At 37.4% G+C, this 23,186-nt stretch overlaps 1 protein-coding gene across 1 annotated transcript in view; it reads left to right on the forward strand.

The window, feature by feature from the left end:
- Window positions 1–19,290, forward strand: part of xpnpep2 (X-prolyl aminopeptidase (aminopeptidase P) 2, membrane-bound) — a gene marked incomplete at its 5' end in the record, with an annotated part of 42,174 nt that extends 22,884 nt beyond the window's left edge. Inside the window, 14 exons of the mRNA XM_031891689.1 lie at window positions 3,203–3,304; window positions 5,470–5,551; window positions 6,895–7,090; window positions 7,415–7,504; window positions 7,683–7,792; window positions 8,708–8,785; window positions 9,936–10,007; window positions 11,747–11,807; window positions 13,437–13,506; window positions 14,483–14,587; window positions 16,087–16,146; window positions 17,111–17,187; window positions 17,632–17,730; window positions 18,079–19,290. Of these exons, the coding sequence (XP_031747549.1) occupies window positions 3,203–3,304; window positions 5,470–5,551; window positions 6,895–7,090; window positions 7,415–7,504; window positions 7,683–7,792; window positions 8,708–8,785; window positions 9,936–10,007; window positions 11,747–11,807; window positions 13,437–13,506; window positions 14,483–14,587; window positions 16,087–16,146; window positions 17,111–17,187; window positions 17,632–17,730; window positions 18,079–18,279 (1,403 nt within the window). The remainder of the gene's footprint in view (window positions 1–3,202; window positions 3,305–5,469; window positions 5,552–6,894; window positions 7,091–7,414; window positions 7,505–7,682; window positions 7,793–8,707; window positions 8,786–9,935; window positions 10,008–11,746; window positions 11,808–13,436; window positions 13,507–14,482; window positions 14,588–16,086; window positions 16,147–17,110; window positions 17,188–17,631; window positions 17,731–18,078) is intronic.
- Window positions 19,291–23,186: the final 3,896 nt, after the last annotated feature.

A 23,186-nucleotide genomic window follows, 5' to 3' on the forward strand; every position in this document is an offset into this window, starting at 1 on the left:
TCTATACTATCTATAATTTTCCATAAAAGCATTTACCCAGTGCTTTTTACGTTACAAAAAGCAGCCCTATCAGTGAAAAAAATTAGCAGCATGACCTATTGGTAACTTTTAATGCACAATATTTTGAAGAGTCATTTTTTAGTGTCATTATCACTTCAAGCTCCACTATTGGTGGGCCCTGTGGCTCTTTTCACCCTGTAAAATGACTGAGGGATAACCAGGGATAAATATTGCTTCCTTCAGAAGTCATAAACAGCAAGCTGCAAAACACTTTTATTAAGGAAATGACTCTCTTTATATAGACTCATTAAGGAGCCATATGTTCTATGCCACAGGGTCACATTAAAGTGTGCATATTTTGTCATGGCAATTTATTTTTGCTATAATAATGATTACGAATTTGTCACACAAACCAGAATAATGAGAAATGAACCCAAGTAGCATATATAGTGTATAAAGTACTCCCTATAATATAAGGAAATAAGTCACAGTGGAGTTTCATGACCATATAAAAGCACAGTGCTTAAGACTGAAGGCTTTTATACAGGTCATGGAACTCCATCCTGACTTATATCCTCATATTTTTCATCAGGGGGTACATTATTTATTATAATACACACGTTTTATTTAGTCATGACAAATTACATCTCTAAGCACCATTTATAAGGATATCATTTACAGGATATTCATAGTCCTGTGTATTATATATATATATATGTGTGTGTGTGTAAACGTGTATGTGTGAACGTGTGTGTGTGAACGTGTGTGTGTGTATGTATATGCCCAGGACATATATAATATTTATAATTGCAAAAACTTTCTTTGTGAATGTGTCACAATCTAGTGTAGGATATTTCCCATATATTTTATAAACTATAATTCTACATTTACTTTATAAATTATCTGTGAATGAACATAATTGTTGCGGTTGTCTTTTTAATTGGTAAGTATTAAAGCCAGGATGAAAAAAAGAAACTGATATAATAGATGTGCGGATCTATGATTTTTGTGGATTTTACAAGACTAAGCATTATGGAAAAAACCTCTGTGGTAGAAACTGTTGCAGAGTTTGCTGGAAACAGTGGTGATTTCTTAAACAAGGTGTCTTGGGGAATCCCCAAAGTAGACACCAATGCCAATCAGAGGTTGTATTACTTGGTTACATTTCTTGCTTTAGGGAGAGTAAAAAAAATTAGAATGTGCTAAGCCAATTTCCTTTTAAACACACCCACACTTGTCTTTCAGATCTGGATTCTTTGAGCATTTCCACCTACATATCTAAAGGATATTGTATGTTCTCCCCAGGCTTCTTTAGTACTACAGTTTCCTTCTACACTATAAAAACATACAGGCAGGTTATTGACTCAAGCTAAGAAGGCTGTAAGTGTGTGTTTGTTAGGTAGACTGGGTTGGTTAGATTGTAAGTTCCACTGGGGCAGGGACTGATATGAATGATGAATAATTTCTGCAATATGCAGTGGCATATATTGGCACTGTATACATTAAAGATGATAATCATCAAGATAATAATACTATACACATTTGTATACTTATATCTTCCCCCTTTTGAACTTTTCACTTTGCATTAATTTGCCATGCTATCTTTTTGGCTTCTATGAGTCTGGATTCCACCGGTTTCTGTTGATAAGAGACTGCTCTACTGCTCTGGCAGAATTGGTGACTTTACCATTAACGAAAGGCAAGCATTTACCATTTAAAGAAGAAGGAATTTAGTCTTGGTAGCATTAAAACTTTACTCTCATATGTAATAAAAGGCACTAAGTTTGAGCAGGTGCAACATCCCACAGCAATCCTATAAGATGTTTGTTTTTAGACTGGTGATCAGTATATGCTACCTTCTGATTGGTTCAAACTTGGTGCAAACTTATTGACTTTCTTTATATAACCCTTTCAGTGATATAAATCTGAGAATGATAGCTCAACTGAGTTCTTGGGGAACATGCAAAATAGCTTAGGTGGAAAGAACAGTGGGTATTAATCTCAGTGTGTTCCACACTCATTTACATAACAAACGAATTCCCCTAGGTTTAATGGTAACCATCTACACAGCAGACCACAAAGAACAGTTTGCAGAAAAAAATTTCAGCAGGTAGCATTAATTGGTCATTCTATTTAAAATAGAATAATGTTTTACTTTTTATTACATTTACACCCTATATTTTTCTAACATGTATACAAAATGATTACATCTCCTGCACCCACACTACATCATTTGTACGCCATATATCCCCTCCATTCTTCAGCATCATCACATTTTTCTAAAACAAATAGTAGCTTTCCCCAGGTGGCCATTTCCCCTCTGACATTTAGGGGCTGATTTACTAACCCACGAATCCGACCCGAATTGGAAAAGTTCCGACTTGAAAACGAATATTTTGCGACTTTTTCGTATGTTTTGCGATTTTTTCGGATTCTGTACGAATTTTTCGGATCCAATACGATTTTTGCGTAAAAACGCGAGTTTTTCGTATCCATTACGTAAGTTGCGTAAAAAGTTGCGCATTTTGCGTAGCGTTAAAACTTACGCGAAAAGTTGCGCATTTTTCGTAGCGTTAAAACTTAGCGCTACGAAAAATGCGCAACTTTTCGCGTAAGTTTTACGCCCACCAGCCAATCAGAAGCGGATCTGGTAGAGGGGAGGGGGGGAGGGAATGAAACACATGAGTAGTATGAAGCAAGGAGGGAAAGGAAGGGAGAATACCTTTTTAGAGATGGCTGCCTGTTCTAGAAAATGTGAAGTAAGTGTGACTGAGTAAATATTGGATTAGGTGAGCCAAAAGTGTGGCGTTTTTACTAAACAATAGGAGGACTATTGGGCAGTATGCTTTTTACATTTTGACTTGCATTCTCCTTAAAAGATTTTTTTTGCGGAGGTTTACATGTCCTAAAAGAACATAGTCCAAATAGATACTGTTTTGTAAAAAAAAACAAAAGCTTGCCTCGGTTCTAGTAACATGTAATAACCAGTCATCAGGTAGCATTTACTAGTCATTTGGTAGAAACAAACTGCTATGGGTTCTTAGCAGGGTCCCAGTTTACTTAGTTGGCCCATCTTTCAGGGAGCTGGGGCAGCAATGAAATCATTTCCTTGGTCCCTGGAGGGGAATCCTTGCTAACTCTATTTAGACATGTATCTAACATTCATACATACAGTAACTCTCTCTTTTTTGTTACACCTAAGGAAGCACCTGGCAGGAGAAAGTGTCCAACATCCGTGCAAAGATGAACAGTCATGCCCAGAAACCCTCAGCAGTGCTACTATCGGCTCTGGAAGAAACTGCATGTACGTAAATACTGTACCAGTAACTGAGCAGAGACCAGGGAGGGCATTGTATATATTTGCTTTGAGTTCTTGACAAATTTTATAAGAAAGACAAATTTTATATGAACTAAACTAAAAAGAAATTAAAAAATGGAAAGAAACAAATCTTCCTTGACTTTGCTACTGCTTTTCAACCGCAACTGAAACCATTTACAGGTAGGCTGCATTAGGGATTTTCTTTGAGGTTTCTCATGGGCAATTTTTCAGTAAATAACTTTGTTTGGCTTAATAATATAAAAATAATAAAAAAGATAATGCCTGTATGGTTGCTGTATGGGCACAGGTATAACAGGTCATTTAAAGTGCCATTATGCCAGTTTCACCTGTGCTATTACAGAACAGAACTTCAAGCACGTGGCACAGAGGTGGGTGCTCATGTCCATTACATGATTTTAGCTGATTATCTAATAAAAAAAACTTAAAAGATATTGTAGAGCACAGTAGATTAAAATAAAGACTTTCCACTTTACTGGAGATGACTCATTTGAAAGTAAATGAAGAAACTCCAAATAATTCCCTGGGGTTGCAATGGGACAGCACCAAAACTGAATACCTTTTGAATAAAGCACTGACATCTGTGGCAGATGCATCAGTTTAATCTTTTAGATGGTGGTTCTCTTCTGATCAGGAGAATCACATTTATTTGTGGGACACTAGTGCACGGATGGAAATGCAGTTTTTTTTTTTGCATTTGCCCATTATGTTGCCCCCCACTCCAAAAAACTACATAAGCTAAATGTTCATGGTTGTACTTAAAAGAGAACCCTAAAAATGAATATGGTTAGAAATTACATATTTTATATACTTATTGGACCAGCCTAAAGGTCCAGCATATTAGTACTGATCCAGTACTTCACAGGGAGTCACCATACTGGAATCTGGTAGAAGTGTCTGTGACACTGCACATGCTCAGTGGGCTCTGAGCAGCTGTTGAGAAGCTAAGCTAAGCATTCGTAGGAAATTATCAAGCAGAAAATTAGGTTTGTCTGTCATTAAAGATGATGCTACAGTGCCGATTATTAAATTCTGATGCTAAGTGCACTGGTTACAGAGCTACCATGCAGTAATAATCTGTAATGTTTACTAATCAGTCTTATATTGTGATATATTCTATATATACAGGATATTGTCAGTCCCTAAGCTCAGTAACTGACAGCAGCACAGAGCATGTGCAGGGAATCAGCAGAAAAGAAGATGGGGAGATACTGGGGCATCTTCAGGGGCACAAATCTTCCCTGCTAAAGGGCTGTGGGTGCCTTGTGTTGTACAAAAGCTCAAAACATAATGTACAACATCTCTAGCCTTCTTTAGCTCTATTTCTCCTTTACCTAATCTACCTTTTCTAAGGTGGCTAGCAGAGGGCTGTTGTATCCTGCTGCTCTCTTTGTACAGCATGATTCAGTTAGCAGAGAGAGACATACAATTCCAGTGATGCCCAGTGATATTTGTACTTGCACCAAAGCTATGTTTTATGTATAAATAGTAGAACTGTACCAGCCTGGTAAAAGTGGCCCCATTGTACTACATAACAATAACCCTTAGGCGCATATTTATTATAGTGTGTAAGCCAATATCACTGGTAATGTTGCCCATAGCAACCAATCAGCAATTAAATGTGAACGGTCGCCTACAAGTTGGAAAACAAATGCAAAGATCTGATTGGTTGCTATAGGCAACATCACTGGTGATGTTGGCGTACACACTATAATAAAGTATGCCAGTGGCCCTGTGTTCATGTATGTGAGTGTATAGATTGGTAGGTGTGGGTTGTGTGTGCTGGGTTTACTTGGATGGGTTGAACTTGATGGACTCTGGTCTTTTTTCAACCCTATGTAACTATGTAACTATTTAACTAATCAGAGAACAGACATAATTTTTATGGGGTGGATTTGGGATTGGTGGAGACATTTCATTGTAGAGGGAAAATATCAAGAGATGTAAACAACATTTGCAGAACATCAGCAGCTGTTGGGGAGCAATATTTCCTTGCCTACGATGCTGGCACAATGATACTTTTGCAGTACCCAGAATTACTGTTTGCATTCACATTTAATTTCAATAAACATAATTAACTGAATTACTGAATAGATTAGCAAATATATTAATACATTTTTTTGTTTTCTAAGGGCTTTTCAATCTTCGAGGCCAGGACATTCCATATAACCCTTTCTTCTATTCGTATACACTGCTTACTCTGGACTCTGTCAGGTACAGTAAAGTGAAATTTTTAAGGTTAACGGACAATGTAATGTATTGGGACATCATTTTCTTGGATTCAGGACACAGTGTAAGAACTACCAAAAATGCTGCCCCTTCACCAACATAGCACGCAGCTCAGAAATGCTTCCCCTTACTTCCCACCCTTAGGGGCGTATATATTATGCTGTGTAAAACTAATTCGCCGAAAAACCGGAGTAAAAAGCTGTGTAAAATAAATGGAAAAGATCGCCATCTGAACGCCGGATATTACGCTGTTATTTTCCATAAGTTCCGGTGGAAGAAAAAATGCATAAAACAATTACGCAGATTTTACGCCATTTTTACATGGCGAAGCCTGGCGATGTGTGGCGAATTTTCTCGCCGTTTTTTTACCCAGCATAATAAATATGCCCCATAATGTAGACACATCTACAGATGGGCTACAATATGTCAGCTAGGTGTAATCTCTGCTCTTATCTAAGAGTTTCAAGAATGCCTAATGTCAGATGTAATCTCTTGCTCTTATCAAAGAATTTTAAGAATGCCTAATGTCATTCTAATGTTTCAATGATCATTCTCATACATACATATAAACATGTATGTAAAACATCATAATTTCAATATAATTTGGCCCATGAATATAAGGTATGACAAATAATCAATCCAGTTGAACATCTTTGTATTAAACAGTGCATTTTTAGGTATAATAAATGCCATGCCCTTTAACTATGATTTATATATCAGTGTTTTAAAGGGCAACTCAACCCCCCAAAAATCTTACTTATGCTTATTTTATTTGTGAACTCTTTCTTAAAATGTCTGTTTTTGGCTATAGCCATTTTTTATTCTCTCCATAAATATTCTCCAACTGTCAAGTCTCAGTGGGTATATCTGCAGCTGGAGTGTGAGAAGTGAATGTAAATTTTGAATTTTTGAATTTTTTGTCCTGAATTTAAAGGAGAACTAAAGCTTAACCAAAGACGTAGGCTATTAATGCTGTAAATTATGTTTTGGGCTTCCCTACCAGGCCAAGGCAACCACAACCCTTTAGCAGGGAAGATCTGTGCCTCCAAAGATGCCCCAATAGCTCTCCATCTTATTTTCTGCTGACGAACATGCTCTGTGCTGCTGTCAGTTGCTGAGCTTAGGGATGGACTCACAATATATTGTATATATAGAATATAAATGTCACAATATAAGGCTGGAATTTTTTTAACCATATTAATTTGTCTGTCCAACCGTACTTCAGTCAAGTCAACATTGCGTGGCCATCACTGGCCTTGTACATATGCAGAACAAAAATACACTGTGTGGCCTGGCTGATTTTTTATTTGTACTGTGTTTGAATTTAGGATATTTGTTAATGTAAACCGTATCACCAATGAAGTGCAAACCTACCTAAACACCAACTGCGCACCATCATCTTGTGTCCAGCTTACTGAGTACGATCAGCTTCGAGACACTTTGCTGGAATATGTAAAGGGAAATGTGAAAATATGGATTGGGCAAAGCTACACCAGTTATGGAGTATATGAAACCATCCCTAAGGTTTGGTACTAATATTTATCTTGTACCTTGTATATATGTAAAAACAGCTTTTGAATGTTGCAGTATATTTTCTAATTAATGAAATCATTAATATAAGTCCAAGTGAATAAACTGACAATGAATAAAAGTTTATATTTTGTTATAAATTGTGCAACCAACCTTACCAGTATTCCACCCTGGTCATTTAATGTATGTGGAGCTGTGAGAAGAAATGGAACGAGTTCCATAATATCCCACTTCTTAATAAATGCTATTAAATACGTTATATGCATTGCTAAGAAATGGTTGGATAAAATGATGCTACAGTTTTTCCTTACAATGTAGGACAAACTTTTGGCTGAAGAGTATTCTCCAGTCTTAATCGCAAAGGCCGTGAAAAGTGAAAAAGAGCAGAAATTGCTGAAGGACTGCCATGTGAGTATATACAGGCAACTAATCACTTGATGATGCCCGAAATCAAAATGAATGACATGGATTTTCTACATGTTTGAAACTTAAAATATCCTGGTCTGTTTTTGTGTATCCAATGTACTGAAAATAATTCTTTATTGGGTTATGTTTCTATAGATAGATGCATTTTCTTATTTTATAGGTGCGGGATGCAGTGGCTGTCATTCAGTACTTAGTATGGCTGGAGAAAAATTTGGCCAGGGGCTTAGTGGATGAACTCAGTGGAGGGGACTATGTAGACAGTCTGAGACAGTAAGTAATGATTTTGTTTGAATATATGGTAATTTTGTAAAATCCTTAATAAATCAAAATATAGTAAATGTAACACACAGGGCATTAGTGTCACTAGGACAATAAAAAACCAATATTCCAGAAAGATGAAACATTATAAAAAATATATTCCAGGACCTGTCCTTGCTCTAATACAAACAGCCCCCAAGCCTTAAGAAACGTATTGTTTGGAGTTCCCCGGAAGCCCCAGGAGATAGTGTTACTTCCCACTTTGGACACAAGCGATGCCGGCCCTGTGCCCACATATACAGCACAGATAGGGTACAGATAGATACTGCATTACCAAATGGAACACTAGGTACGAGGATCATTTTCATCTTTTTCACTTTTGCTAAGTTTTTTAGTTATTAGCTTCATAATAAGGAAATGTAAGCCCTGAATTAACATAGCGTCTAATAATTACCTTGTTTCATAGTGCTGCTGTGCCACTTCCCACAACCAACACCCATATGTCACTTAAGGTAGAGACCCCTGAACAAATAACCTTCTGTATTACTTTGATATTGGGTGACCTTTACCTGTTCATACATGATGTGCTATATGTATAGTCACATCCCTGATGCTGATTGGTGTTAGTGGATATGACCAGAGTTCCCCAACCAACATTTGTCAGAGCAGTTGGATGGTTGAAAACAATTTATAGGGGACCAAAGACTTTATAGTTGCTCTGTAATTTTACCATCATTAGACTGCCTGATATAATTGCTAATATACATTAGATTAGATTCACTGAGGGATTTAGTTGCCTTTTAACATGATGTATTAAAAAGTTTGCTTAATGTTAAGTCCATTTTACGCTTCTCCACATGTAATGTGTATGTATGCATGTCTGCATGCAAATGACCTGTACCAATGTCTTTTTTTTCATTCCCTTAGAAAGCAACAGTATTCCAAAGGCCCGAGTTTTGCCACTATTTCTGCCAGTGGTTTAAATGCAGCTCTTGCTCATTACAGGTAATAACACTATAAAGCAAGCATATGTGCTCCTGTAAAAAATAATCAGTTTGACTCATTCCAGTAGGCCCTGCCTTACCTCTGGTTCTCTATTTAACTTTTAGTTAATCCTGACTTTTAAAAAAAAAATAAAAAATTGGTGCTGCTGTTGGATTTTACTATTTTTTTCTGCTTTGTTCAAATCAGTCTTGGCTTACTTCTTTCCTCTTGTCTCTGGCTTGGCTGTTTCAGTAAATTCTATTTTACTGTATTTCCTTCTCATTTGTGTAGTTATTAAGAAAATGTTGGGGGCCCAAAACATGTAGTGGCACTAGGGTTGCTACCTGCTCAGTTTTGAGCTGGACAGTCTGGTTTATATAGGGGCTGTCTTTGTTCAAAAGTGCCTTTTTCAGAGGTCTAAAACTGGACAGAACACTGCCTAATTGACTAAATAAATCAGCCAGTCCCTGTCTACTGCATTATAGCTCTGCCCCTAAATGTAATTGATCCGTCCCACTGTCATCAACTCTATACCTGATGCATCAGTTCTGCCCCCAGCAGAAGTTGATCCACCCCCCTTGTCCGGATCATCACAAAGTAAAATTATGTTGCAACATAACTCTGCCTTCTGTGCCTGCTCTGTTTCTAATAAATAAGAGAAAGAAAGACAATAAGATTACCAGTGCACAGATAATCACCCTGCTTAATGGACTCCTTAGACCAGTCACAGCAGAGGGTGAAGGCAGTGGGTAATCTAATTATCTACCTTGCAAGAACTAAACATAGAGTAGCTTCAGTTTCCCTGTTTGCCTTCAATAGCTCATAACTAACAAACCCATGGACAATAGTCAAGAAGAATGTTCAGACTAAGGCCTATTCATTGCAGTTATGTTAAACCAGAGGGTATACTGCTCCTTTAATTAGAGGCTTTATTGCATTTAGCCATAGCTAGCAAAAATGCCCCCCCAACCTGCAATGATCATAGTACAAAGAAAAAAAAGAAGATATGTAGCTATCATTATCTTGCATCATCTTGGTAAACAAAGTATTTTTTGCATTACTTTTCCTAAAATTGTATTCAATTTTGTAGTTTATTCTATGAAACTTTTTTCTTTTAGATGCTCTTGTTTCATTGTGTACATTGATATTCACATCTGCTTTTATTTTTTAGAGCAACTAATGAGACAAAGCGTGAATTGGGAGTGAATGAAATGTATCTTGTTGACTCTGGTGGACAATATTTGTAAGTGGCACTCTAATGCTCAAATCCAATCAACACTGTCTCTACTAAGATACAGCTGTAGGATCTATTCTCTGGAATGCTGGGGACCTGTGGTTTTCCAGATAAGGGTGTATGTATGGTGTTATTTTGATCACCATACGTCTGCTAAAAATCGTTTAAATATTAAATAAGCCCAATAGGATTGTTTTATCACCAATATGGATTCATGCAGTTACTTACTATCAAATACAAGGTACTGTTTTATTACTACAGAGAAAACGAAATTATACCTTATATGCCATACTGCTATCTGAAATCTAGATCTAGGCGGGCATCTAGATATTTTGATTTTTTTTATAGCAACCAGTGAACTAAGCAGAGACAGATGAGAGACTGAATGTGTGAGGCATCCTGCTAGGCATAACATAAGAGACAAACAGTAAAGGGCACCTGTACATCCACAAGTGCAGTTACAGTCCCCACACTTTTCCCTTAGTCACTTGTGGGTAAAACCACTTTCATTTAAAGGAGAATGCAAGTCAAAATTTAAAAAGCATACTGCCCAATAGTCCTCCTATTGTTTAGTAAAAAGCCACACTTTTGGCTCACCTAATCAAATATTTACTCAGTCACACTTACTTCACATTTTCTAGAACAGGCAGCCATCTCTAAAAAGGTATTCTCCCTTCCTTTCCCTCCTTGCTTCATACTGCACATGTGTTTCATTCCCTCCCCCCTCCCCTCTGCCAGATCCACTTCTGATTGGCTGGTGGGCATGTGTAGCTCAGAACAGCAGACAGGATCAAGTTACCCACATGCTCAGAGAATAGGAAGGCTGCCGCTGGCAGCCTACAGGAAGGACAGAGAGATTTCAGTGATGTCACTGTAGTCTTCACACTGCTGTAGGCTGCCAGCACCATATCTCAGAGAATCAAGCAGGGATCTGGGAATTTAGATATGCAGTAAGTACTTAAAAAGAATGCCTTTAGACTTAATTTTAATTTATATTTACCTTTCATTGTCCTTTAAAGTATTTGTGTCAAAATGCGTTCCTTGTACATTTGTATATTTGCACTCGGTCCTTTCTACTTTCAATTATAAATTTAGTGGTGCTATGCCTACTGACGTAGGGGAACCAAACTGCTCTAATGACTGCAGTTTAGTTGCACAGAAAGAATAGGGTGCACATGTCACTCACACACTAAATGCCAGCAATGACTGCAGGCAGACTTTGAAAATATTTGGCACTACTGCATTGTGATTGACACAGGGTGCTGAGGGTGCTGGAGCTACCGCCTAGTCTAGAGGTGGTGGTAGCTCCAGGGTTCCCTTGCATCAATAGGCACAGGAGTGCTTCATTCGGAATGGAAGGCAGGACACTAGTACCTTTGATGAAAGTGGTTTTACACGCAACTAACTGTAAGGAAATTACAGGAACAACAACTGTTCTTGTGGACATAGATGAGCCCTTATAAGTACTTTTATTTGTTCCATTTAGTAAGCAACACACTAAGGTAGATTCCCTCAGTCTCCCCAGGAACACATTTGCATGCAGGGCACTCAGCTACAGTCAACATGGGCTCTTGTAAATATGACTTCCTAAAGTGCGCAAAGCCACAAGCTGGATATTTGTACTGATTTACTGAACATTATGGAACATTATGTTGCATAGTTCTTTATCACACCTCAGAGACCTAGTCACCTTAAAAAGTTTTTTTTTTAATGCCAATTCATTCATACTTTTTCCTCATATTATTCAGTGATGGGACTACAGACATTACAAGGACTGTTCACTGGGGAACACCAACAGCTTTTGAGAAGGTGAAATATATATTTTTTAGATTGTGATAATTGTAAATATATAGTTAATATTTAGATACTTGTCCCCTCACATGTTATGCTGCACATCATTGTGTGCTAAAAAACATTCATACTGACTAGAGGAAAATGGACAGTGATAAGTATATGCTAGACCAGAAAAAGTGATCTGGCTATTGTAGTTTGGATGGATGCACCTCTGTATCAGGCTACCTTGGCAGTGCCCTGAAGTTCAGTTACCATTGCCTATTACAACAAGAACAACAACAACAAACATTTGTATTAGATCCTTGCAGCACCATTAGCTCCTTCCTCTTCCATCACAGCAGAATAAACAACCCCTGTGCCATACCTGCTCCTGTTTACTGGGCCCTGCAGCATAATGAATTCCCATACTCAGTTACTTTTGGTAATTTAAACACTCCTCTCCATTTGCCAATGCTATCTCTTGATCTAAGCTTCATTTGGAAGGCTTGCCTAACCTGTTACTTTATTTAACAACAAAATCCTTTGAGACCCAAAGTTGAACTGCAGAGCTGGCAACCATCCCCATGTCATGAGGGAGAGAATGATCTAGTCCTGGCTTTTTAGGCCTGAATTCCTCTGCACACTATATGATAACAAGAAATAAGGTCTCCTTATCTCCCTCATGACATGGGGTGGGTTGATAGCTCTGGAACTGCAGGTTAACCACTGCTATTAAAACCCTGCAGCAGTATTTTAACCATCACTGCAAATGCAATACCCCAATCAATCTCTGCAACCATAATGCTTCATATGTACCAGCACAGCTGCCTCCTTTTGTAAACTTTGCAGAATTTAACCCTATGTACTAAAATAACCCCCAGTATCAATTTCTTCCCATTTCCCTGCATCAAGACACCCTGACAGCTGTTCTGCATTCAGTAATAAGAATGACCACCATACAGTATTTAAGCAGGGTGGATGTGGACACATTACTTTACTGAGATTATACATAATTCACATCAGTCCCTGCCCCAGAGAAGCTTATTATCTTAGGTCCCTTTAACATTCACACACTATGGTCATTTTAGTCAGAAGCCAATTAACCTACCTTTATGTTTTTAAAGTTATAGGCTGAGCTGTTAATGGAATAAGGCCGGCAAACGTGTGGCCATTTTTAACAAATAATAATAATCATAATAATAATAATAGCTTGTGTACCTAGTGAAAGTCCAGTCACATTCTATAGCTACATCACATAATATAGCTTGGAGGGCAGGGAAGAGGCACAGCACCCTAGACCATATGGCACATTTATTGCAACTTGCAATCATTCACCTCCACTTTATTGATTCTTTTATTGAATCATCCGTTTGTACTATAAACACCTTGCTCCACCCATTTAAGGCTATGCTACTGATCAATTCACATTAAAAAACAAACTCTTCTAGTAGAAAATTAGCTCAATGTTACTGATAGTTGCACATATTTAGTGAACCATGGAGCCCAAGCTCTGTACTTGTCTCAGACCTTTTAAAAAAGAATATGTAAATTATTAGAAAGGAAACGTAATATACTGTAAATAAGCAAAAAGTTGCTCAGAATACGTGCCATTTTCAGACTTTCATTTTCAAATCATGTTCACTAATGTTTGCCATTATTTTATAGGAAGCATATACACGTGTCCTGATGGGGAACATTGAGTTAACCAGACTTATATTTCCTCAAAGAACCTCTGGTATGTAAATATTATCAGCTATTGCCTAGGTCTTTACAATAACCACATGATGACAGTGTGAAATATATCATTCTCCATAGACTAGTCCAAGTCCAAGCAGAGGGGCGGAGGGTGCATAACATTGGGGGCAATGATGTGGTGATTGGCTGACCAATGCATCGCATTTTCTAATTTGGAAAACTGGGCAGGTGACACCCCTATTATGGACCATTACCACTGCTGAAACTCCACAGAGACCCCCATGCTCCCCAAGTCAACCTAGAATTTAATTTTTTTGCCTAATAAAAGAAAACACAATTCTAAGCAACTTTGCAATACACATTCCATACACATTTGTAATGGTTTTTGAGTTATAAAATGAGTTTGAGTTATAAAATGAGTTGTTAAATGAAAAGATAAAAATACAAACAAATTAAAATGTGGAACAAAGATTAAAAACATTTTTTATAAGAATTTTCATGGACTTACAAATGAAAAACCCAGAAAACCTCTAAGACCACAAATTAAATAAAGATTGTTACAATTTGCCTAGGACAACTCCCATTCACTTCTACATGACCTCAACAGATTTTATATGGCAAAGTTTTACATTTGCAATTTCTGTGGTTTAGTCGCATAATAAATGGTGAAAAAATAGCATTTTTTACACAAAGAAATTGAGTTTTTGTGCAAAAGAACATGAATTGCAGAAAAAAACACGAGTGTTAGTAAATGGGTCTAACCTAACAGTAAAAGTGTCCTAACCCTTTCTTATATCAGGAAGAGCTATCAGACCATGAATTGTATATAGAATTATATGGTTTTTCTGGCGCTATGTATTAACTGTCATCACATTCTCTGCAAATGCACACATTTCATACAGGCCTTAAGTAACATAACACCTTCATGTCTGGTGTCATTTGTCTTGTGGCAGATAAACACATTCAGTTGTGGATAAAATCTCATTGTGGTTTGTGTTATTTTTCTGTACTTTTAGGAAGAATGATTGAGTCATTTGCCAGAAAAGCTCTTTGGGAAGCAGGTCTAAATTATGGGCATGGTACTGGACATGGAATTGGTAACTTCTTTTCTGTCCATGAATGTAAGTATATCTTAAATTACTGCCACAGAGAAAAACTTGTTGTATTTTGGTACCGCTGCTGGATGAAAAGAAAATGTATCTGGGCAGCACAATGGCACAATGGTTTGCATTGTTTGCAGGGAGTTTGTATGTTCCACCCATGTCTGCATGGGTTTCTTCTGGGTACTCCAGTTTCCTCTCACACTCCAAACACATAAAAGCAGGTTTATTGGCTTCTGATAAAATTGGTCTATCTGTGTGTGAATGTAATACACACTGGGGCAGGCACTGATGTGAATGATGTATAATCATTATACAATACAGCTGAATATGATAACAAAAAAGAATAAGAAGACACAAAACCAAGTAACAAATTGGTAAATTGGTAAAAAAAAAAAAACCCCCACAATGCTCTTCTAATTTTGCTTTTAGAAAATGTGAGACCAAGAAAGTAGGCAGAAGTGCTCCTTTAGGTGCTAACTTTCACAACTGTAGGTGCAAATACAATAGCAAAAATAAGGGGAAGTTGCAGGTAAAACTCAGTCCATTTGTAATGTATACATGTATAATGAAGCAGTAGAATTCTTAATGAATCAGATAAAAGTGAGTGTAGGACTGGTCAGACTGGGAAAGACTTTGACCTATATTGCAATATATGGACAAAAACCTGTTTTGCTTAAAGGGGAGAGCATTTCTTGGTAGCATAATGCACAGAATGTCTTAGGGGCACATTTACTAACCCACGAACGGGCCGAATGCGTCCGATTGCGTTTCTTTCGTAATGATCGGTATTTTGCGATCTTTTCGTATTTTTTGCGATTTTTTCGGCGTCTTTACGATTTTTGCGAAAAAACGCGATTTTTGCGAAAAAACGCGAGTTTTTCGTAGCCATTACGAAAGTTGCGCAAAGTCGCGATTTTTTCGTAGCGTTAAAACTTGCGCGCAAAGTCGCGCCTTTTAAGTTTTAACGCTACGAAAAAGGCGCGACTTTGCGCGCAAGTTTTAATGCTACGAAAAAATTGCGACTTTGCGCAACTTTCGTAATGGCTACGAAAAAATCGCAAAAAATACGAAAAAGTCGCAAAATGTTCGTTTCCAATCGGAATTTTTCCAATTCGGATTCGAAATCGTGTCTTAGTAAATCAGCCCCTTAATGTCCTATATATATTGATAATGGGTGTAGAGGACCTATTTTTTGCTTTCTAGGTGCAAATACAACCAAAGCTTTTCTTTCATGTTATAACTGGTAGTAGACTGTTCAAAAGTTGCAGATTGTGGTTAATAGCAACTACACCATGCAAAGTTAGCACATTTGTTTGTAAATCAGCCCCAGAGTCTTTATGAAGTATCAATGCATTATGGTTTTGGTAAAAGGGTTGTAAACTGTATTAGTATTAATGTATTAGTAGAGCAAAGATATTCTCACTATGTCTAGCAAATCAATATGTTGTGTCTACTGTATGTTTCTATGTGAATGGGGGCATGCTGCACATTTTTTGAGTGGCCATATTTGCCTACAGGGCCTGTGGGTTTCCAGTCTAATAATATTGCGATGACCAAAGGAATGTTCACTTCCATCGGTAGGTGTTTTTATTTCCCACATACTGTGTGTATCGTGTGCAAGGTAACATAAACAGTCTGTATCAATATGTAATTGACAAAATGAACCCTTAGAACAAAATAGAAATGTGTTTTTTAAAAGTTGCCTTTTATGCTTTACTTAAAATTTAAAAATGTTTCCATCTTTTCCACTTCCTTTCCCTGGTTGGTGATGATTCTGCTCTTCTCAGCACTGTATGATGCCAACCAAATTGTAGCTAGACAAACCTGTAGTGAACTTCAAGGGAGATTTGTCGTGGGCGACTAGTCTCCCTGTCTGTTCCTATCTGTGAACTTACCTTTAAGGGCTCTGGCACACAGGGAGATTAGTCGCCCGCGACCAATCTCCCTTGTCACGGGCGACTAATCTCCCCGAAATGCCATCCCACCTGCGAGTATGTAAATCACCAGTGGGATGGCATATGCGGCGTGCGGGGGTGCTTTTATACTTTTATAGAGACTTCCCTTGCTAAGTATGGTTGATCTAGCCCAGTGGTCCCAAACATTTTTTGCACCACGGACCGGTTTTAAGCAAGACAATTTTTCCAAGGACCAGGGATGAGGTGGGGTGTGGGGGGGGGGGGGGGTGACGCAACTAATGCATAGTATATAATTTAATTATTACATATATAATGTAAATGTAATTATTAAATTTGATATTATGCCCTTTATTCTTCTTCTTCTTATTATTATTATTACATACAGCTTAATAAAGTACTTTGGTCCTTGTCCTGATCAGTAGAAAGCTTCCTGGGCTTTGCCTAGCTGTTGTCATGGCTGTGTAACACATCGGGGAGTTGGGATCACAGGTGATTGGAACCAGAGGTGGCCCGATTTAGCACAGCCCACGGCCCGGTGGTTGGGGACCCCTGATCTAGCCCACCCATCTAAGTGCCAAATTGGGTTATGTATGAAAGTTATTTTGTATTTTATTTCTTACAACAGAGCCTGGCTATTATCATGATGGGCACTTTGGTATTCGCATTGAAGACATTGTACTTATAGTTGAAGCAAAGACTGCGGTTTGTAATGAGTGTCTCTTTAACCTCTTTGTCACTTCAAACCCACAATTTTTGCTATTTATCTCTCCATTTAAGAGAAAAATAACTCTCAGGCCGAGACTGGCAAAATACCAGAAGGACTTCTGTACGATTTCATACAGTTACTATTTATTTGACTGGGGGGGGGGGGGGGGGGGGGGGGCTATTTGGGACTCTTTGCCAGGGCCTATTTTAAATTCCAATCCAGGTCTGATGTCCTCTTCCCACCCCAAAGCTTTTGCTGGACCTCATTCCTTTTTGTCTGCTTACTCTACACTACCTTTTTGTGAAACATAATATAAATGTAAAAAATCTTTATACCCACCTACCGCACATGTATGAGTAATGTAGTTAATATACCTTCCAATCATATATACTACATTGTATTAATGTTATTTTCTTTATGTTTGCACTTGATGAATGCAGTATATGTTTGGAGGTGAACCTTACCTTGCTTTTGAGACTGTAACCTTGGTCCCATATGACAGAAATCTAATTGACACCAGCATTATGCAAGATGTTCAGGTAACCAAATGCAGTTTATTTTGCTTCATTTTTCTAGTCATTTCTTCACTTTGTCCTGTTGACTTTTATGTGTTTATTTCTTGAGTTAAGTTCAATTAACAAACAATTATATATTAACATAACAATTACATTTTGACAGCAAGGTTATATTTCCTTGAGCAAGACTAGCATCACTCTAAAGTGTGGTTTTCTATGTTTGGGCCCTAAATGATTATGCTGTTGGACCCAACTGCCTCACCAGTTTAAATCAACAAGGTTGTAAATAAGTCCATACTCTCCAGTGCTGCTAAAAATAATATTTTAAGAATAAAGATGATAATACCAAGTCTTTTGTCTGTGGTCTTTTAGATTGAGTATGTAGACCAGTACTACAAGAAAATAAAAGACCTGGTGGGACCTGAATTACAAAAGCAGAACCTTCATGAAGAATACAAGTGGCTGGAAAAGAACACAAGACCTTTATCACATGGTGCTCTGATCTCTGCATCACTGCTCCTTCTGAGCTTACCAGTGATGGCCACTGGCTTTATAAATTACATATTTGTTTGAAGAAAGAGGCATCTGGGTTGTAAAAATGGATGAAAGAGGAAAAAAAAGAATACATTTTGTATATGTATAAAATCCAGTGGGACTAAATGTGTGCTACTTGTTTGCTTTCTGTCCAATATTTTTTTTTTGAGGCCTTTTTGAGACCTTTTGAGGCTCAGGCAATGTCTTTTTTAAATGCCCATACAGATGTGGTACAACAAGATTTTATTATTGTTGCCTGTTAGGAAAGAGATAGATCTCTTATCAACTTGGGTTCTAAATCATTTAAACTCTACATCTAAACCATAACACTGTATATTTCCTGGATCCCATGATCCCTCCAAAATGTATATTGTGCTCCACTTACTGTGAGGAAACATTTCGCTCAGTATTTTTTTCAAACTGCAATCTTATTCTTTTTACCTCCATTTAATCGTAAGTCTGTTCCCCAGTTCATACTCTATCTGTATCTGTGCTGTCCTGCAGCAACATTTACCTCGTATTGACACAGCTCTGTCTACGAGTCCCCAGAAGTTACACTGATCGACAATTACTGTCCCTCTGCTTTAGTGCCCAGTGTTAGGACTTACTGCCCCCAGTCTATAGATACATCTTTGCCACTTTTGTGTGGCAAAGTTAGCACCAATAGCTGCACATTGCCAAGGAAACTTTCTGCCAGACCCACAACTGCCCCCTGAGTCCCTCCACCACATTTTTCCATGTGTGTACAAACATACTAATCATAAATAATTTCTGGCACCTATTCATAGCCTTATTTCAGATAACTGCCTCAAAGCCTACTAACATCAATTGATTGAGTGTGTTGAGCAGTGTCACTCACAACTGGCGATCTGTTTGTGTGTTCATTGTGTCAGACAAGATGGCAGGAAGAGCAAACAAAAGGCACCTAGGTTTCCTGAGTTCAGAGTCAACCCAGTGGGCAAGGATGTACCTTAGGTTTTGCTCTAATATACAAATGGGCCCCATTGTAGCCTTAGCATTTCTGATAAAGGAGAATAAAATATAAAATCAGTCTTGTGTCGTTTATGGGACAGGTATGTTTTGGTTCTATAGTGTTATTCTATTGCCTTTGCTATACTTTCTGTTCAATATCCTGATCATTTTTTTTATGAAACAGGAGTTGCTGTAGAATGAAAGTAGATATGCCACAACTAAAAAGATACAGTTATTTATGGAGCCTACATTACATGAAGTGATGCTAGAAATGTTACCATAAGTGTCACAAATGTCCCTGGCATGCACATTACAAGTAAATATTAAGGATTAGCGCCAATCAGCATGAACTGGTTGTGCAAGAGGTGTAAAGTATTGCAGTATGAAGCTATATATATTGATATTGTGGTTTGGGTACATTGACTCATGCTACATATATTTTACCATTCTGCCTGAAAACTCTCCATACTTAGCATTTATAATGTTTTGTTTGTGAGCCACATCTGCACTACAGACTTTCTGTCATATTTAGAGTTATTCTTGTAACTGATATTGTGTAATGTGGTTAAGATATTTGCAAGGACTTCACCATTTCTCGTGAGACTGTAACTTTTACGAATGAATAAGAAACAAAAAACTTCAATACAGAGTTATGCAGATCACTGTGAAACCCTTTGCACATATAGGATTTGATCCAAGCAGAGTAGCAATATACATTTCTGCAGTCTATTAGCCTCTTGAAGGGACCCACTGCTAAAGGAAATGGTAAATGTAATGATTTAGCCCCATACCACATAACACTAATAAGGCAAACCAAGATGGCTCACTCTAAATGTTTTTAGGAGCACTACCTTTTTTGCTAGAACCTTTGCATTCATATTTTTTTTCTGTTTTTACATTTTTGGTGGCACCTTTTGGTATAGTTAGAAATGATATTTAATAAAACATGCATTATGGGCCTTCAACATAGTCTTACTTTATTTTTGTACAGGACATCAGAACATGAATTTCTAACCTATCAATGTCATTAAAATGAGATTGATCCCCTTTTCACAATATGAACAGTTTAGAAATCTATGGCAATCATGGCAAAAACTGTCTTGCAGAAATCTGCCATTATGTGTCCCAGTATTAAAAAAATAAAACATATTTCAGTTTATAATTTTCTCTTCCTATACATTTGGATTGCAAAACTTTATTCAAGTTGCTTTCTGCTAAAAATTGCAACAGGCTGCCATTGCCAGTTTCTCATTCTATAAATACATGATAATTATATGGGATTGCAGACAGGGACGTTAGAAGGCGGCATTGCCCATTTGATTTCTTTAAAATAGGATTAAAAAGAATACAGAAGTACAAAGCGGTGCAAATGTAGATACTTTGGATACAATCTACACGTGGTACAGAACTAGATTAACAATGATTTAACCTACAGGATAAGTGTTGCAACTATCAGATAGTAAAGTAACTTGTTTTCCTTCTTATATTAAAAACTGTGAAAGTTATTTTGGTGCATGACCATGTTGTTCTCTGAACATACAGTAACACAATATTGACTAAATAACTGTATGCGCTTAGGATGCCTGCCATAAGCAAAAGTGCAGTGTGAGAGCAACTGGGTTATACAAGAAGCCTCAGTTCCTTGGCACCATTTCCTTGCAAGTGCACATAAAAAGCTGTGTGGTTTCATGCACTTAGATACATTTGTGTTGTTATTTTACAGAAGCAGAATGGTAAGTGAAATTAGGGTCATTGTCTCTATTAACCAGATAGCAATGTAAATTAAAAAAAGGAACAGAAGAAGCCACAGCCATTCCACAAATATGCTAGATATGATTCTGGGGCACCTGGGCAATTGTGATAATTGCCTTTCTTGATAAACAGGTCAATTAAAAACACTAATTTGTCAAACAATATTATTACCAAACTCAGGAGCCCAGGAGCAGTGTCACAATTTCTCTCTAAAATGTCACCCTTAATTCTCATTTATCTTATACAGCCCATGTTCAATCCTTTTTTTATTGCTGTGATGCCCTGACCCTGGCCTGTTTTCTGACACTTTTGTTTACCAATTTAGCTTTCCAATAGTCACCACAGAAAACCTGGAACCCCCAAAGCTCTATATTTTTACCTTGGAGCCAGACAATCGGACTCATTTACACTATGCTTTATAACATAGGGTAACACTGTGTAACATGCACACATAACAATTTGCATCCGAAATTTCATTCTTCCACATGTAAATGAGCCCTAATAGGTTGTCTGTCATAACCAGACTGGAACATGAAAAAAAAAATTATGTTTTTGTACCTGCTAGGGCCTAAACAGACAAGCTCATTGGGTATTATACTTTATAGCTCTAGTCAGAGTATTCCTATGAGCACTGGTGCACAATTGTTCTTCCCACTGCTATTTGAGTTAAAACATTGCTTACAAGCCTTTAGAACTTGCCATCACACATCATACTGATCTTTTTTTAGAATAATAACCTTTCAATATTTTTCCCCTCATATTTGCTGTTGCTACCCATAATGTAATTTGTCTCTCAAATAACAATTCAGTCTTAGTATATCAACATTAGTTTTAATCATCAGCTAAACTGCAGGATTAGGGGCTACTCTATCTTCAGAAAGGGACGATGTTCCTTAAGTACCTTAAGACCCTTGAGATATTGCACAACTTCCATGTTAATATGTTAGAACATTCTGAGTGCAGTGCAATGTTACAAGGATGCAAGGTAAGAAAAAGGCTCTAACAATGTGATATGGTTTACTTTGATTTTATAATTTATACAGCATATTATGTCTAAGGATACCACATAGTGTTTTTCCCTGTTGCTACTATGAGTGGTGCTATTTTCAAATGATGTGGAATATTCCAGGATGCCTAGCAATTAGCCTATAAATATTTCTCACAGAGTCAGCCACTTCCCATGCACAGTGACCATCTGTCTAATATATTACTAGTCTGTTATCAAACAGGGTATAATAAAAATCAGCAGCACGCTTAATAAACATTTTATGGAAGTGCATTTACTTTTTGCTATACATGGTTTTCCTGTGTACGTTGTAATCTGATCTGTCCAGTCTAGCAACTAGCCTAGTTATAGCCACTGAACTCAGTACTCTATTAAATAGATTTTCAAGTTAACCTTTATTAAACAACAGGTCTCATATCTGCACACATATTTTTTTCTTATTATTCAGGCTTTGTCTTGCTTCTCCTTTCTTACTCGCCCACTCACCACACATGGTAACCACAGCACAAACCCAACTATGATCATAACTGTATGTGTTTATAATCTACCTAATGTTTCAGTCCTGAACAATGGTTTATAAATGTCATTCCTTGCAATTGTGTTTCTGATGGCCATATACACCTTACTCTGATGTGTTGTGGGAGGTTAGTCAAACCTTGGTAGCGGTGAATTCTTAGAAAATTTTTATATGTTCAAGAAAATGAAATTGCTGAACTTCTTGAAAATTCTGTTTCATTCAGACTGTTTTTTTGTGTATTTAAATGCTATATAATTATGTGATGACATTAAAAAGTTTAAAAAAAAAAATGCCTATGAAAATAGGTTGCATTCCAGCATGCTGCAGAATTGCTTTCAGATGGAATTAGGGCACAGATTCAGTTTACTCAAGTTACTTGAAGTTACTTACATCAGTATTGCAAATGCTTTGTTAGGCTTCTCTGTAAGGCCATTTTCCTACAATATGCCAGACTTTTTCCCTTTAGAGATAATCCCCTGCATAATGGACTCCTGCTAACAGAAAAATTATAACAAAGAGGAAAGGGAGGGGTTGTACACTGGACCAAACTTGAAGTTGCTTCAGTTTCCTTGTTCGCCATGTTGAAATAGCAAAAAACATAGATTTTCCATTATTAAAATAGGCACAAAGTATGGTCAGCACACAAGCCCTGTTCATTGCACTCATGTTGAACAAGGAGTCATACTGTCCCTTTAAGAC

This window comes from Xenopus tropicalis, chromosome 8 (genome assembly GCF_000004195.4).
Source record: "Xenopus tropicalis strain Nigerian chromosome 8, UCB_Xtro_10.0, whole genome shotgun sequence".
NCBI lineage: Eukaryota > Metazoa > Chordata > Amphibia > Anura > Pipidae > Xenopus > Xenopus tropicalis.